Below are 16835 nucleotides of genomic sequence, written 5' to 3' on the forward strand. Positions count from 1 at the left end.
TATTAGAAAGAAAAAAGTTGAAAACAAAAGTAGATAGTTCTCCTATTTCTCCTGATTCTTTTAATTCTTCTCTTTGTACTTTATCCAAGTCTAAATCTACACAATCTGACCTACTACTTCTATGTTCTAAGATCTTAGAATGTTTGGAACACTACTCAGCCCTATTTACTACTTAGTAGTTTGTCTATAGTATTAAGTAGGGATAGTCTTAGCTGAGTTCACAGCTAAGGACATGAGTCTGTCCTTGTTGAAAGAGAGAGGTTAATAAGGAAATGTTAGTGTATATACTTACCCTCTTAGACAATAAGACTGTACAAGCTATACATTCTCTTCAGAACAAGTAGCAGTTCATCTGAGAATGTTTTAAACACTAGCTCTAAGTCCTTGTCCTCTTAACTCCCTTCTTAGGATCCCCCCAGATCTAAACAATAGTTCTGATAGATAGTAAATGTACTAGTTTGTGTATTAATAAGACCTTTGTGTAGGAACACTACCTCCCTACTTAATGTATTCTACTTCTGATCCTAGTATACAATATAGACAGAACTCTAAACTGGAATGGTTGGATTACTGAGTTTGTCCAACTATAGATAACTATTCAGGATTATAAGGAAAGTATTGAGTTTAGAGTCATTAACCTTAGAAAGACAGATGTCTTTATTAGATTCAAATGACTCAAAGTTTACAACCCTACTATTAACTAGTTAGAGTAGACACTTGTGTTCAATCAGTGTTCTGAGTCTTACAGTTACCTTATACTACTATTCTAAGTAGATACAGATACTTTTAATGTTACTAACAGTTCTAATAAAGGTGACTAGTTGTTCTTCTTTAACTAGGATAAATATGTAGATACATATTCTAGTTAAGACAGAACAGAGTCAATCTGAAGGATGTTTAAGACAGAACTAGTTTAGAACCCTCTCAGAATGACTCTACTCTAGAATGTATATAGACTCAGCCTGCCAGATTTTGTCTGAGAGTTCTCTAAAGTCTTTAGTGAAGAGGAATTTGACTAGCTTCTTAAACACTATCTCTAGAACTATGTAATTGAATTGACTAAGGGTTTCTAACTTAAGGATTATAAGGTCTACCTACTCAACAGAGACAAGTAGGAGGTACTTAATGAGTTCCTTTAGGAAAATCTTTAGAATAGCTAGATTCAACCTTTAAAGTCCTCTATAGCCTCCTCTTTCTTTTTTGTCAAAAAGAAAGATGGGAAACTCTGTCTAGTCTAGAATTATTATTATCTTAATAAGAGTACTGTCAAAAACAAGTACCTACTCTCCCTGATTTAGGAGCTCATTAATAAGATACATACATTCAGAGTTTTTACTAAGTTGGACATTTGATAAGGATACAATAATATTTGGATCTAAGATAGAGATGAGTAGAAGACTGTATTCTGAACTAATTGTAGATTGTACAAACTAACTGTAATATTCTTTAGACTAACTAACTCACTTGTAATGTTCTAGTCATTCATAAATCACATTCTTACAAATCTAATTAACTTAGAGTATGTTAGTGTGTATCTGAATAACATTCTGATCTTTACTCAGACAGTTGAGTATTATTACTGACTGATCTGAGTAGTTCTACAACAGCTCTAAGATAATAAACTGTTCCTCTAAGAAGTAAAGTACTCTTTTACACAGGAGTTAGTAGATTATCTAGACTTTGTAATTAGTAGAGGACAGGTCTGTATGAATCCAGCAAAGGTAACTGTAGTTCAGAACTGGTTACAACCTTAGAACCTGAAACAGGTCTAAGTGTTCCTTAGGTTTGTAAACTACTACTAATACTTTATTTAAGACTTTAGTACTATTGTTCAGCCCCTTCACAATCTTACTAGCAAAAATGTTTATTAGTAATAGGAGGATCAGTAGTAGTCTACATTCAAGTTCCTAAAGTAGGCTATTACTAGTAAGCCTGTATTAGTAGTTCTGACAGTTGTAAACAAGTTCTGAGTTAAAGCTAACTCTTCTAACTTTGTAAATAGAGTAGTACTGTCCTAGTTCATTAACAGAAAATAGTGTCTAATAGTGTTCTGATTAGAATCCCTCTCTATAATAGAACAGAACTACTCTATCTATAATAAGGAACTCCTTACAATTGTCTGTTCCCTAAAAGAGTAGTGTTAATATCTTCTTAGTACTGTACAGAAGTTTAAGATTTAGAGTAATCACCTTAATCTCTAGTACTTTCAGACACCTCAGAAGCTCAACTACTACTAAGTCTGTTAGATGTTAGAACTGTAGGACTACAACTTTGTACTGACTCACAAACTTAGAACACAAATGACAAAAGCTAATTTACTCTTAAGACAAGTAGGTTATAAAAGGGGGGAGAATAATAATGAAAATCTTGTTCTTCTAAACAATTCCTGTTTTGTGTCCAAAACAATCTAAGAGATCTGACTCAAATCTGAGGATGTTAACTTTGTTACTCACATACAGTAAGCTCTAAGACACACACAGGACTAGGTTGTAGTAAAGCAACTAGAGAAGTAGGCTAAGGATTAGGAGGAGGATAAGGATAGACAGGTTTACTAAGAAGGCCAACTATACATTCTGAAGGATTAGAAGCTATAGGAGGACATTGTCTAAGCTTATTACAACAATCTGACTGTAGAACATTCAGACTAACACAAAACACAGGAACTCATTACTTAAAACTACTAGTAGTCTAGAATGTAGAGAGAAATCCTAAAGTATGTAACTAGTTGTAATACATACTAACAGACTAAAGCTTACTAGACAAGGGTTTAGACTCTCCTACATTTGTATTAGATCCTAGATCACTCTTAGGAAGAAGTCTTGGTAGACCTGATTAGTAAGCTACCTAAGTCTTAGGGTTACAACACTATCTGTATAATTGTTAACTGATTCTCTAAGTAAGTCCATATAGTTCCAACCTAAACAGAACTTACTTCTAAAAGTATAGTATACATTTATTAGAATCATGTCTTCTAGTTATACAGACTCCCTTAGAAGCTCATTCACAATTGTAGACTGTAATTTAAGTTAAAATTTATACAGGACTTGTATACACTTCTTAGAATTTAAGAGAACCCTTCTACTATATATTACTTACAGACTAACAGTCAAACTGAGTGAGTCAATCAGGAGATTGAGCTCTACCTCTGAATGTTCATTAATCATTAGTAATCAGATTAGTCTGAATAGTTAGCTCTAACAGAATTCATGTACAATAACTAGTAACACTCTATAATAGGACAGTCCCTATTCTTCCTCAATCATAAGAGACATTTGTACTAGGAAACAGTTCTGAACTGGAACAGTAGTTCTAAATCTATAACAGACTTTATAGAACAGATACATAGAACTAGAGAGGATGTACAGACTCTTTTAGAAAAGGTAGTATAAGTTATAAAGTAGAACTATAATTAAAAGAGGTTTGCAGCCAAGGATTACTAGCCTAGTAACAAAGTTATGTTAGAAGCTACTAACCTGACCACAGATTGCTTAATGAAGAAGTTGAACAATAAGTGCTTTAGACCCTTTGTTATTAAAAAGAAGGTTAGTGCCTCTGTCTACAAACTCTAACTTCTAACAATATAGAAGTACATACACTCAGTGTTTAACAAGGTTCTACTATCTTAGTATTATGATCTAAGTTTTCCTTTGTAACAAAGACCCCTACTACTTCTACTAGAACTTATCAGTTCCAAACTGAAATATAAAGTAGAGTATATAACAGATACTAAGCTAGTACACAGAAAGCTCAAGTTCCTTATCTACTAGAAAGAATACTTAGTTAAAGAACATACTTGAGAACCTACTAAGAATCTTACTCATACTGTTAAGACAATCTGAGACTTCTATTAACTTCATCTAGGTGCTCTGTATTAACTCTACCTTATAGATTTCTAAACCCTACTATTCTAACCTATACCTAAGTTACTGACTGAGCCTAATGTTTACTAATCAGGATGATTAGTTTTAGAGAGAGAGTAATATTACAGTTCTCTACTCTTATACCTTTAGTTCTAAGGGTTCTACACTCTTCTGTACTAGAACTCAGGACTTCTGTCTCTTAGAGGTACTGTCTATAAACTATATATATACTAACTCTTACTACTACTCTTCCTTACTTTATTATTCTATTCCCTTGACTACCCTTTTATTCTTTGTTTATTCTATAGTCTCTTACCCTTTGTCTATCCTTTTATTCTTTATACCTTTATCTTTAACATTCTCTTCTTTCATTCTTTATAGCTTATTATTCTTAGTAGCTCATACTCTCTGAGTACTCTTGTATAGTTTAGTATATATAAGTGTACAAGATTAGACTAGTTCTGTAGTCTTAACCTTGTCTACTCTAGGTAGTCCTGTACTCTTAGGCTTACTCTATATACTCTACTCTTGTCTTACTCTCTCTCTCTACCTGTTCTACAAGTTCTAACTATGTTCTAGTACTTACATTCTGTATTTCTGTTATATAAGATAGTTATAGCCTGAGTCCTCTTACTAAGCCTTCAGGTTCCTTCTACACTATTACTAATAGGGAACCCTTCTACTGTATATTACTTACAGACTAACAGTCAAACTAAGTAAGTCAATTAGGAGATTAAGCTCTACCTCTGAATGTTCATTAATTATTAGTAATCAGATTAGTCTGAATGACTAGCTCTAACAGAATTTATACATAATAACTAGTAACACTCTATAATAGGACAGTTTCTATTCTTTCTTAATTATGAGAGACATTTGTACTAGGAGACAGTTCTAAACTAGAACAGTAGTTCTGAATCTGTAACAGACTTTGTAAAACAAATGTACAGAACCAGGGAGGACACATAAGTTCTTTTAGAAAAGGTAGTATAGGTTATAAAGTAGAACTATAATTGGAAGAGGTCTGTAGCTAAGGATTACTAGTCTAGTGACAAAGTTATACTAGAAGCTACTAACCTAACTATAAATTACTTAATAAAGAAGTTGGACAACAAGTGCTTTAGACTCTTTATTATTAAAAAGAAGGTTAGTACCTCTACCTACAAACTCTAACTTCTAGTAATATGGAAGTACATACACTCAGTGTTTAATAAGGTTCTACTGTCTTAGTACTACAATCTAAGTTTTCCTTCACAACAAAGACTCCTACTACTTTTACTAGAACTTATTAGTTCTGAACCAGAATATAAAGTAGAGTATATAGTAGATACTAAGCTAGTGTGTAGAAAACTCAAGTTCCTTATCTACTAGAAAGGATACCTAGTTGAGGAACATACTTGGGAACCTGCTAAGAACCTTGTCTATACTCTTAAAGTAATCTAAGATTTCTATCAGCTTCATCCTAGTACTCTGTACAAACTCAGTCTTACAAATTTCTAAGCTCTACTATTCTAACCTATGTCTAAGCTACTGACCAAGCCCTATGTTTACTAATCAGAATGATTGGTTTTAGAGAGAGAGTAATGTTACAATTCTCTACTCTCATACCTTCAGTTCTAAGGGTTCTACACTCTTCTGTACCAGAACTCAGAACTTCTGTCTCTCAGAGGTACTGTTTATAAACTATATACATACTGACTCTTACTACTACCCTTCCTTACTTTATTATTCCATTCCTTTAACTACCCCTTCATTCTTTGTTCCTTCTATAGTCTCTTACCCTTTGTCCATCCCTTCATTCTTTGTACCTTTATCTTTGACATTCCTTTCTTTCATTCTTTGTGGCTTATTATTCTTAGTGGCTCATACTCTCTGAGTACTCTTGTGTAGTTTAGTATATATAGGCATACAAGATCAGACTAGTCCTGTAGTCTTGATCTTGTCTACTCTAGGTAGTCCTGTACTCTTAGGCTCACTCTATATACTCTACTCTTGTCTCACTCTCTCTCTCTGCCCATTCTACAAGTTCTGACTATGTTCCAGTGCTTGCATTCTGTATTTCTGTTGTGTAGGATAGTTGTAGCCTGGGTCCCCTTACTGAGCCTTTGGGTTCCTTCTACACTGTTGCTGACAAACTCTGTTAAACGACCATTGCACAGATTCCGTCATTCATTACACTGCGAGGTCTTCGATCATTTCGAACCATTTCGATGTAGGGTTAGGATCGAAATGTTACAGTTTCCGAGGCTGTGATAACAGATGAGAGGAGAACTTTCATCACAGATGTTCTAAGGCCAACTTAGTTCCTACTACCTGTCAGTGGACCAGATCATTCCTTTGTTCCCAATCGACAGGCGAGGGATTAGGACTGAGAAACGATGGGTGGGGAGGTCAGAGCAAGTCCTTGAACATCTTCGAGCATTTGAGAGCCACTGTAAGTCCAATTGTCCAGTTGTTCCAGATCATGAATTTCTCGAAGGTGGCGACGCAAGAGAAAATGCGAACCGCGCTCCGTTGATATTAGTGGTTACAATAGCCACGGAGCTGACTTTGTCCTGCGCAGCTGATACAGTAACAGCATTAAACGGAGAACAGTGATAGGCGACATGGATGCAAAATTAGGACGGGTATTGACAGCCTGTTCCAATGTTCACTGGCGTCGCTTCGGCAGTGGCAGCATCTTTTCGAACTCCGAGGGCATCACGTGCAAGCCGGATGGACGCGTTTCGGCGACGGTTTCGCCATAATCAGGCTTGTCTTAATCTGCACCTGAGGTCCTGCAGCTTCTTAGTTTCTAACGCTCTTCATCGCCTTCCATATCAACGGGATTTGGTATCGAAGATCCGTACTTCGCAATGTACGTACCGCGAAAATATTTTGGCTTCGTCGCGCAGACCTGGTGAATTACCTTGACAGACCTTAGCACGCGACTTGACTTCCACCCAAGCAGACTTTCGTTGAGCCTGTCACATATTCACATATGGCCATGCTCGGAAGACTTGTGCACTATACATTCGATGCAGTCTTGTTGTCCACCGTACTCGCTGGCGTGCGTCGATCGAGTGGATTCAGGTAGATTCTGCCGTCCTTGAAATAATATCGCCGTAGCGCAACTAACTGACGGTAATCTTCCACCACTATGAACGCAGTCCGGACTCAAGTACAATTGGTGATCCCACATTGCGCTCGATTGCGGACCGGTTTCTGGGAGTTGGCGAAAGAATATTCGACACGGTTCAGGCTACCGCAGTGAATAGCAACTACTTTAAACGCACCGGCAGGGATCGATCGTGAAGCAGTAGGAGCTGCGTATATTCGCCACTCTGCAGTTCTGATTTGTCTCCCTAGGAATAACAGCTTGGTAACTAGAGGGAGCTTGTGTTCTCCGAGATAGGAGCTATACACAGATAGTCATACCAACATCAACACCGGTATTTATTCTTGGTCTGGATTTACTTGTACATTACGTTCCAGAATTACATTTCCTTTAATATCGTGTGCCTGTGTTCGTGCTGGTTTACCTCAACTTAGTCTGAAGTGAGTTTCAGACCGAGACCGTGAACATGCAGTCGTGAATAAGCGTCATAGACCACGCGAGATCACGTGGTGTGCTGCCACTACACAGCTGCGCAATAGCCGTGACGGAGTTACGCCTCTTGTCCATCTCGCTGTACACTGAGCTCGTCAACGATGGGTGCATTGCTGTCCATACCACTCGCAGGCGGTCTTATGACGGTAGGGACGTCATGCCTTGCAGGGCTGGCCTTCTGCTTCACGTCGACCGCAGGTCAGCTTTACCAGACCTCTGCAAGTTTAAAGGCTAACGGATCTTTGATGCAGCTTCAATGTTCTGTAAATCATGCAACTGCAACTCGTCCATTGCAACACGTATTGGATTTGCAGTATGTCCCAACTTACTCTACTGTGCCGAAAATAAACTCATCTGAATTGTGGCCAGCTCATCTTCCTCGTCAACTCCATGCTCGCGTGGGCAATGAAATCACGCTTCGCAATCAACCTGATTGAGAAATGGAGCTATGACTACATTAAGATGGATTGTGAAGATGGGAAATGTTACGGTGTCCTTGCAGTATGTTCCATCTTTGATACCTTTCTCTGCCCGTGTTGATCGTTTACTTCAAGGTGCATCGTATTTGTTTCGCCTTGTCACTATTCCATGTCTTGCTAGGCCTTTCTCTAATTGGTGTGAAGCACACACGGGACAAGCGAGCAGCCATTCAGAACGGGTATGTCCTGAATATGTCTGTTGCAGCATTGCGATATAACTTAGTTGTTGTAGTTGGTGGGGTCCAAAGGTGCTGGTCTGGCTGGTCCTGGTCATCGTGTCTTTCTTTATTCCCAATGGTTTCTTCATGGTCTGGGGAAACTACATATCCATGATCGGCGCAACGTTTTTCATACTGTTAGGTCTCGTCCTTCTTGTCGACTTCGCTCACTCCTGGTCGGAGACCTGTCTAGAGAACTGGGAGAACTCGCACAATTCTAACCTCTGGCAATGGATTCTCATCGGTTCCACGGCTGGGATGTATGCCGCCACCATCGCATTGACCGGTGTCCTCTATGCCTTCTTCGCGGGCTCCTCATGCACGCTTAACCGGTTCTTCATCACTTTCAACTTCGTTCTGTGTATCATTATCACGGCCCTTTGTGTCCATCCGGCTATCCAGGAAGCGAACCCACGATCTGGACTCGCACAAAGCAGCATGGTTGCAGCTTATTGTACATATCTCATCATGTCGGCTGTCGGGAACCATATGCACGCGGAGTGTAACCCGTTGCACAAGGGTTCTCTGGCTGGCACACGGACGACTACAGTTGTGCTGGGTGCCGTCTTCACGTTCCTTGCCATCGCATATTCTACGAGTCGGGCAGCGACTCAGAGTCGAGCACTTGTCGGGAATAAGAAAGCTGAAGGAGGTGTCGCATTACCAATCGACGATGGCTCGTTGGGTGACCATGGTCTCGTCACTTCGCAACCAAGCAAGATAGACAACCCGAGGTATCAGGCTTTACTCGCTGCTGTTGAAGCAGGGTATGTTTTTTCACCTGTCCAGTCGTAGCGTTCTTGTGACATTTCTTCAGAGCAATACCGGCGTCTGCTCTGAATGAAGATGAAGATGAAGATGAAGACGAGGGAGTATCTGGAGACGACAACGATGATGAGAAGTCGGGAACTCGCTATAATGTGAGTTACTCCAGTTTACTTCACAACAAGTCTAACTTATCGCCCACAGTATGCATGGTTCCACTTCATTTTTGCCATGGGCGCTATGTATGTTGCGATGTTGTTGACAGACTGGTATGTTGACGCCCGTTTAGTTTGACTATCTCTTGTATTGACGTCGTGTTCAGGAATGTTGTAAAGACGTCCCCGGTGGACGGGTCGACTGATCCTAGTTCCGAGGATGACGTCTACATTGGCCGCTCTGAGGTAGCCATGTGGATGCGCGTAGTCTCCAGTTGGGTTTGCATGATCCTGTATATTTGGAGCTTGCTTGCCCCCGTCCTCATGCCTGATCGGTTCGTCATTCATTCAAACTGCCACGTATGAGTACTAATTACGTTTCCCTACGTCCTTGCGGATAATCAGGTTCGGTGATTTGTAGGGCGAAGGGTTGGGCGTAGATTAGTCCTGTGTGTTCTATGTACAACGTTTTTAAATTTTCACTCGGCGCCATACAAATCCGCTTTCCAGTAAGACGCCGCAGGGCGCTATCTCTTCTGAGATTTTGCGCATCCCTATCACTTCGGTGTTATGATGAACATGATGAAAGTTGATAGAGTACGCCATTATCATCCACTCTGAAGCACCACCACATATATGCAGCCTATGGGAAAGATTAATTGCAAAGTCAAATATATGGCACATAATCATGCTTATGTTGTGTTGGAAATACCTACAGATCTTGACCGAATAACCTCCGCAATATATGCATTGTCTAAATTCTCTTTATCAGAAGTACGACGCGAAGCTTGATTATGCGTCGTTTCGCCTTCCAAACTGCCGGGGAACACGTCGCGTGCAGGTGAGAGCCAAAGTGTCGTGTCCGTGAGGAAGGTCATGGTTGTGCCCAAAGATGGCTTAAGCTTGACTGTCGGAACGGTTGACGCGGAGCTAGCGGGTAAAGTGGTAGACGCATTATTTACGACCTGAACGCTCGAGCGGACATTAACTTGTTAACATCATTACGGAAACATGTAGTCCAATATCCCGTACCAAGGCGATAGCTCCGAGCTTCGTCGTTAGATCTTGCAGGTCCCTCATGAATGCCACCATCATGGCCGGGCCTGAAACAGCGGACGGAGAGCTCGTCAGTCTCGGGTACGGAGAAACTGACCTCCGCTTCACCTTCACATGATCCTGAACTTAGTCGCGGAGAGAACAGAGGTGTAATTGGATCTATAACGATGAGACGAACATCGTTCGGTTGCCCTGTACTTCCATATGACTTTTCATACCGGTTACCGGTACAGGATGGTGAGTGAAGACGAACTGTGAGAGCAGCGGAGACGTCTTACCGAAACTCCTGAGCTAATCGAGCCTAAAACAGCATGTGCATCTTCTGCGTTGAATGCGAGAGACACATGCAACCTGTCGAGGGCGGATGAGATAGAAAGCTATTCGGAAATTTCCGTTGTCAGTATCGGAGTCGAAGGAAATGAATGAGTGAAACTTTCACAGAAGCGTTGTCATCCATGCGTTGCGTCTGGGAAGCACCATTCAGAATTCTCGAGGCTCTCTCCGCAGAAAATTCTCCGGTTGTATCAATCCAATGCACGACACTGCTCTCCGCACTTTGGAGGCATTCGAGGGTTATGTTCAATATGAGCGTCTGTAATTGAAGGGAAGCATTTCATTAAAACGAGCTCTCATGACGGAGAAATGCAGAGAGCTAGTACAGATTTGCAGGATCCTTTGTCTCCAGAGACTTCAATTATACCGTTCTTGACTGCATCAAGCACTGCACGCAACTCAGCACAGTTAGCTGGCCAACGGGACTTGGGATTGACTTCTTTGTCAGCTTCAATTTCTTCAAGAAAGTCCGTTCCTGGTGTCCCTTCCGCCGAAAGAGACTCTATTACAATTTCTCTGACTTGTTCAAGTTCAGTAAAAGTGACTGTATCGGCAGGTAACCGTTGCCACAATTCTGGGAGCGCAGACACGGAGAAAAGGAAGTCTTCGTCCGCTTTGATTCCACATGTATCCAGTGCATCTAAAAGCCTCTTAGGCTGGTCTGCAAGCAGTGTCCTTAGACGCATCCGATGGATCAATGTACGCGATACTGAAGGAACAGTTGTTACTTAAGGCCAAACGGAAGAGACCGTCCTGAGAGTATTCAAGCTACACGTGATCGCATCGCGTCTTTGTTTTCTTATATTTGGTAGTAATTGTGATGTCGTAATTACTGCAATGGAATTCTTGCCTATTTCCTCGCTGCATCATGGTAAGTCTATGGAAATTCCATATTCCCGAGGATACGGGCGCACGTTCGACAAGTTATGTCATTAAATTCGAGGCATTTCTCTGTCAAAAGATAAGCTACATAATGCCGCCAAAAACTTCGGGTTAATCTGCTATTCCTTCGATTTAGGAAGTTGATTTTCGTCCAAAATACTGGTACAGGCGCCGACGACCAGGAATGGTCTTATCTTTCAACCCTAACTTTAGTACGATCTGAAAAAAACTGCAGGATACAGCCATGCATGGAATTTTGAAATATGTGATTCTCTGAAATAGCCGATGGAAATGTCCGAGTTGTTTGAGATGTATCCGTTCCTTCCGCTTTATTAGACCTAGACAGACATGGTATGTTTATAAGACTAGGCAGCTCTCCCTGTTGTCTACCATCTCATACAGTGTACTTGTCCGCGGCCAAGCCATGTCTATCATCACGGTAGCCTTCAGTACGATTTCATCTCGTAGACAAGTTAAGCCCATTGGATGATGCCAATACATAAAGGCACCGAGAACTTAGAACCACGAGCAAGAAATTATGGAACTGATGGAGCCCGTTCGCGTAGAGTCAAAGACCGGCCGGCTTTCATGGTCCCTCAACTACTCCCTATGTTTCAGTCGGGATTCCATAATGCAATAGTAAGCTTTAATTTGTACGCCATATATATGTATAGACCTCTATTTCAATTTTATTGAGCAATAATAACACTCGGTTTGGGGTACGAAACACAATGAGGCTACCTTGAATGCATATCGTAAGTAACAGGGTAGTACTCTTCCATTAAGACGCAAAATTAGGCCGCCTCGAGGTCGTGTATATAGGTTCCATTCTCAATCTACTCACCGCCCAAGGCATTCCGAGCAGAACGTCTAGGGGCAGTCACTCGGATCCCAGTCAGTGACGAGATCTATGGATAAGCCATGTAATGTTCGGCATGACGTACACCGAAAGGGGAGGGTGAACGTACATTCGTCTAAGTCATCGAGTTCCTCCACTTCGTCCGACGTAAGTTCAAAGTCATATATCAACGTGTTGGAGATGATTCGTTCCTTCGAGACCGACTTCGGAAGCGGAATGAATCCCTAGGTTAAGCAAGGTTAGAGACTCTATACTGTCCGGAGTGTGGCTATAACCAAGGGCTACCTTTTGAAGAGAGTAACGTAGGAGGACTTGGGGGACCTCCTTCCCGTATTTCTTCGCAAGTTTGACAAGAACCGGATGCTTGAACCTGAATCCCCGAGCAAGTGGTCCCCACGCCTGCCAGAATGGAACGTCATGAGAAGGCCACAATCTTGGGGCATAGAGGACGGTTACCTCTAACGCTATGTTATTCTGCCGACAGAACTCTACTAACTTCGTCCGTGTCATAAACGGATGAAGGTCGATCTATGTTTTCAAAGTTTGATATAGGATCAAATATCCGCAATCTGACTTATTAGGGTTATCAAGAATCAGTCACCTGGTTAACAGCGGGAAGCTCGGTGTCGGCTTCTATCATCTCTTGAAGATGTTTTATGCCATAATTACTGACGCCCGCATTCCGAAGCTTCCCTTCCGATTTTGCTTCCAAAATAGCTTTCCAACTATCCATCCGTGCTCGAGTACCTCCTAGAGGACCATGCACAAGATACAAGTCAATATACCCCAAACCGCATGCATCCAGGGATTTCTGTATGGCTTTCTTCGATGCCTCATATCCGTCGTTGGATCGCAGTTTGGTGACGAAATATATGTCGGAACGAGGTATTTTCCTCGCCTCGCAGAAATCCAGGATTGCTTTTCCCACCTCCTTTTCGTTGTAATACCAAGCCGCGGAGTCCTGCATCATGATGTATAGTAAACGAGAACTAAACTTTACAGTGGTAACCCACAATATGACGGTATCCAGCCTTGCAATTGAAACCAACTGTCAGACATTATGTTTCCTTAGCAAGGAAATCCAAGAAAAGTACATCACCTCTAAAGCCCAAGTCACAGCATTGTACGCTTCAATGCCCTCGATTTCGTATGTGCCTATAATCAGTATTTTCAGTAATGGTCACAGCTGTATCAACATTTTCCCCAGACCGAATCCGAGTACGGGAATTGTGGTCCCGTCACGAAGCTGTATGCACAGGTGAGATTATAGATTATCTTTGTAAAAGGGCAACCCAGCAACTGTCTGAATCTTGGCGACTTAACTGTCAATTTTGACTGTAGTGAGAAGGTATCAGACATGGCAGTTGGGATACTGTTACAAGCGAGCTTATCAGTGTGCGATCAGCAAAGACGCGAGATTAGACGTCAAGCTATACGGTTGTCTGCGCCAAATTCCCGGTCCACTCTCAAAACACCCTCAGACGCGATCCACGTTACGACAGATGTCGGATAGCTGCTGCACGTCAATTTTATTTTATTCTGCTGGAATTTGCGAGCATACGAACAAGAAGTTCTGGGCATACAGATCATGGTGGGACTATGACAGTGAAGAGGGATCAACAGGGATAGCGCAGAACGAAAAGTAAATATACATTGTCCTATAGGCCGTAAATAATGTATGAGTTCTAGCAAGTCCATTCAGATCAAGTATACTAAGTAGTGGAATATACGTGATAAATAGCTCGTCAAGAAATAACACAAAATAAAACAAAACATAGAAGCATCGTCAACGGCGCCCTAAATTGGCCAGTCTGTCCTTGACGTCGCGAATAATACTCAAAGGGCGAGAAAATTTGCTTCGACTCGCAGTTAGAGGTTGAGACAGAGGTCGAGGGTCTGGACATTCTGGAATATCGTCTGGAGCCCTATCCAGCATGCATAAATCATAATTACGCGTCGAAGATAGACCCCTTTCCTTGGATGGGATTTTTGCCGCGATATTTCGTGAAAGCATGTCATGTTCATCACCCGAGTCTAACTCTGATGTTGAGGAAGACCCCGCCGAAGTGGATTGGGACGCAGAATCTGGCGTTGACCTTGTAGGAAGTCGTAAAGTGAATATCGTTCGATATCTCTGCGGCGGTTTGCGTTTCGTCCAAAGTGGTGAAGATCGAGTTTTAACGGGGGACAGAGGAGCAGGCAGTTCGATTACAGGGGAAAGGGAGACTCGCTTTGGCGGAAGAGCTGGAGCTGCTGGGGTACTGTCATCCATTAGGTTCAGTACAAGTGACTGTTGGACGGACTGTTCGAAGTCGTTAAGTAACGTCTGCGCATATGTCGGTAACGGGGTACTTGGCAGCTCCTCCAGAAGCTCAGACTTGAGGCGAGGTACCACGTGTGGAATAATTGTGACGTTCCCATACTCTCTGTTATCCACTGAATCCTTCCCCGCATATCTGAAGAGTGCGCTTCGTCGCCCCTTGGAGGAGATACGGAGACTACGGAGCGGCAAAGTCCGGTTTGGCCGAAGCCGAGAAGGGGCAATAACTCTCGAAGAGAATGAATTGCGAAATTCATCAACTGCTGGTACAACTTGCCCGTCATGGTTAAAGGACTTCTCCGAGAAAAAAGGCACGTTCGGACACGAGGACGAGGCGGATCCCAGTTGCTGAGCCTCCTTATACCGGGGCTTGTCCGCCTGACATCCCATGAACAAGTGATGAGATTGTAAGACGGGTTTCTTATGCCTACTCCGGTAGGCAACAGGAATGGCTTTATGAGCTCCATGAACGATGTTCCCTTGCAAGGAACCAGGCGATCGTGCTCGACAAGGTGCATGTAGAGGAAGCTTTGTGGTTGAATGGTGGAGGAAAAGCGTCAAGTTGGCATTTATTTGTGCCTGCCTCGGTGACCTACATGTACCGTCAACGGAAAATCTCGTGTTGGGGGAACTCGACAGCCGTCGAAGCCGCTCGAGTTGTGCTATCACCTCGGTTCTATCGTTGCACGTCGCTGCCAATCTGTGTTCCATAAGGAGTCTCTGCCACAGGATGGAATTGCACGTCTGCTCATCCATATCGCTTCGCCACGTCAACTGGTCGCAAGACGAGTGGATATCGTGCCGCAATTCTTGCATCTTGGCTTCTAGCTCCAATTTCACCCGTTCCAATGCTACAATCTGAAGTTGCTCAGGCTTGGGTTCCGTAGTACAAGTCAAAAGGCTGGCAGTTAAAGCATCCTGATCCCGGAGATATCGCAACTCTCGGCGGTGGCGATGGACTGCTGTTGACGCTCTGCTTATTTACTCGAATGTTAGAAGGGTCGCTAGCTTTGCTGCAACGCGGACGTACGTCTCAGAGCCAGGGTCAATTATTTGGCCATTGCCGTTAGCAACGCTAGTATTAGCAGTTATGCTCCCCTTGTTGTGTCAAATTAGTAAATTGCATGAGCTCGGGACAAGTCAAGCATACGATGGGACTTCTTGGTAGCATGTTGCAAGGGTGTTGTTGTTAAACAAGGCCTTTAAAAGCCTAGCGCGTCCGGCACGAAGGCGGCCTTTGTGGGCGACGAAGCAAAGGATGCCCTTCTAACGACGACACTCCGCTCCACGCAAATGCAATCAGAATGCGATTCTCGACAGAGATGCCGTATGGAAGTACGGGGAGACGATGAGGCATACAGCACGAGTGTGCCAGTTAGAGTCAGCCAGGCTCCAGGACAACGAGAGCGCACATGTCCGCAATTGGGCAAGGTTCAACTTGGAATATTGGCTTATGTAATTCAGAAATATGCATTTGTAACCATCACGTGTTTAATTATCCTGACAGGACCTGACTGCCCCGTTTTGTCACTTTTGTTACTCGTTTAGACTTGTTTGCTCAGCCTGAAGTTGCACCACGCAGTCCCATTACAGCTTTCTAGCTGGTAGCATGACCACAACATCGGGCCTACTCACGTACCACTGCTCTCGTGCGTCGTACCGATTATGAAAATGGTAAACTGGCACGTCTAACCTCCGTTCAACTTTGTCCACACCCCCAATGAAATTTAAGTTCTAGCACGTCGACACTCTGAAGACGAGACTGTTGTTCCGAAACCCTTTCCCGACAATGCCGGTCACTCTACCGTAACTGTTCAAGGATAAACGATCCGGTCTGTAAAATTGCTTGCTTCTGGGCTGCTATACCAATGCCAGCCTTATTGCATCATACTAACTCTGACGACAATGGTGCTTAGATCCGGCTACTCGTCTGCTCGTACTGTTAACTGACGCCAATCTAGGTCTGTTAGATCCTTCTTTCAATCCGATCTCTCCGGAGCGGGGGGTTTGAGATCAATTGCATCCTTCCGTCACTACATCGTACCGCCAACATGATATCTTGTCAAGTCCGCGTTCGCTCGAGGAATTAGACATCAAAAAATGAATGCACCCGATTCTCGCCATTCATCGGTGTGTCTTTTTGGGCACGTGTGATCCTTATCCACATTCTTCAACCCGTATCCTTTATTGTTCGCATCCCTTAACAGTCCTGAATCAGTTGACGCTTATGGAACCTAAATAGGATTCACTTGTCTACATAAACGATGGGCCGTGCAAGAACCTTCACACGTGTATAATTCATGACTTGTGTTTAATTCACAG

The 16835-nt window shown here is 42.6% G+C and overlaps 5 protein-coding genes across 5 annotated transcripts; 2 read left to right on the forward strand and 3 right to left on the reverse strand.

Annotated features, from left to right (window-relative positions):
• The first annotated feature begins 6610 nt into the window (after positions 1-6610).
• Positions 6611-7323, forward strand: FOMMEDRAFT_102591 (DUF1748-domain-containing protein). The gene is made up of 4 exons (XM_007262917.1): positions 6611-6714; positions 6774-6929; positions 7007-7155; positions 7206-7323. Exons 2-3 carry the CDS (start codon positions 6838-6840, stop codon positions 7149-7151), a joined length of 237 nt encoding a protein of 78 aa, XP_007262979.1. The 5' UTR covers positions 6611-6714; positions 6774-6837; the 3' UTR covers positions 7152-7155; positions 7206-7323.
• Positions 7324-7521: 198 nt separating this feature from the next.
• Positions 7522-9574, forward strand: FOMMEDRAFT_117622 (TMS membrane protein/tumor differentially expressed protein). Its single transcript, XM_007262918.1, has 9 exons — positions 7522-7644; positions 7698-7759; positions 7816-7947; positions 8001-8104; positions 8158-8910; positions 8961-9063; positions 9113-9177; positions 9231-9398; positions 9469-9574. The coding sequence occupies exons 1-9, from the start codon at positions 7548-7550 to the stop codon at positions 9482-9484; spliced, it is 1500 nt and encodes a 499-aa protein (XP_007262980.1). The 5' UTR covers positions 7522-7547; the 3' UTR covers positions 9485-9574.
• Positions 9575-9755: 181 nt separating this feature from the next.
• On the reverse strand, positions 9756-11138 carry FOMMEDRAFT_152019 (uncharacterized protein; the record flags this gene model as incomplete). Its single annotated transcript, XM_007262919.1, has 5 exons — positions 9756-10051; positions 10096-10327; positions 10398-10496; positions 10559-10711; positions 10779-11138. 5 exons carry the CDS (start codon positions 11136-11138, stop codon positions 9756-9758), a joined length of 1140 nt encoding a protein of 379 aa, XP_007262981.1.
• An 864-nt stretch (positions 11139-12002) lies between these two features.
• FOMMEDRAFT_165434 (Aldo/keto reductase) lies at positions 12003-13783 on the reverse strand (the record flags this gene model as incomplete). The annotated part of the gene is made up of 9 exons (XM_007262920.1): positions 12003-12242; positions 12303-12417; positions 12479-12592; positions 12650-12721; positions 12795-13154; positions 13207-13224; positions 13293-13348; positions 13630-13706; positions 13755-13783. 9 exons carry the CDS (start codon positions 13781-13783, stop codon positions 12205-12207), a joined length of 879 nt encoding a protein of 292 aa, XP_007262982.1. The 3' UTR covers positions 12003-12204.
• A 3-nt stretch (positions 13784-13786) lies between these two features.
• Positions 13787-15899, reverse strand: FOMMEDRAFT_17188 (uncharacterized protein). Its single transcript, XM_007262921.1, has 3 exons — positions 15664-15899; positions 15544-15611; positions 13787-15486 (listed from the first exon to the last, which is right to left on the reverse strand). Exons 1-3 carry the CDS (start codon positions 15682-15684, stop codon positions 13980-13982), a joined length of 1596 nt encoding a protein of 531 aa, XP_007262983.1. The 5' UTR covers positions 15685-15899; the 3' UTR covers positions 13787-13979.
• Between the last annotated feature and the right edge of the window lie 936 nt (positions 15900-16835).

This window comes from Fomitiporia mediterranea (assembly GCF_000271605.1).
Source record: "Fomitiporia mediterranea MF3/22 unplaced genomic scaffold FOMMEscaffold_2, whole genome shotgun sequence".
NCBI lineage: Eukaryota > Fungi > Basidiomycota > Agaricomycetes > Hymenochaetales > Hymenochaetaceae > Fomitiporia > Fomitiporia mediterranea.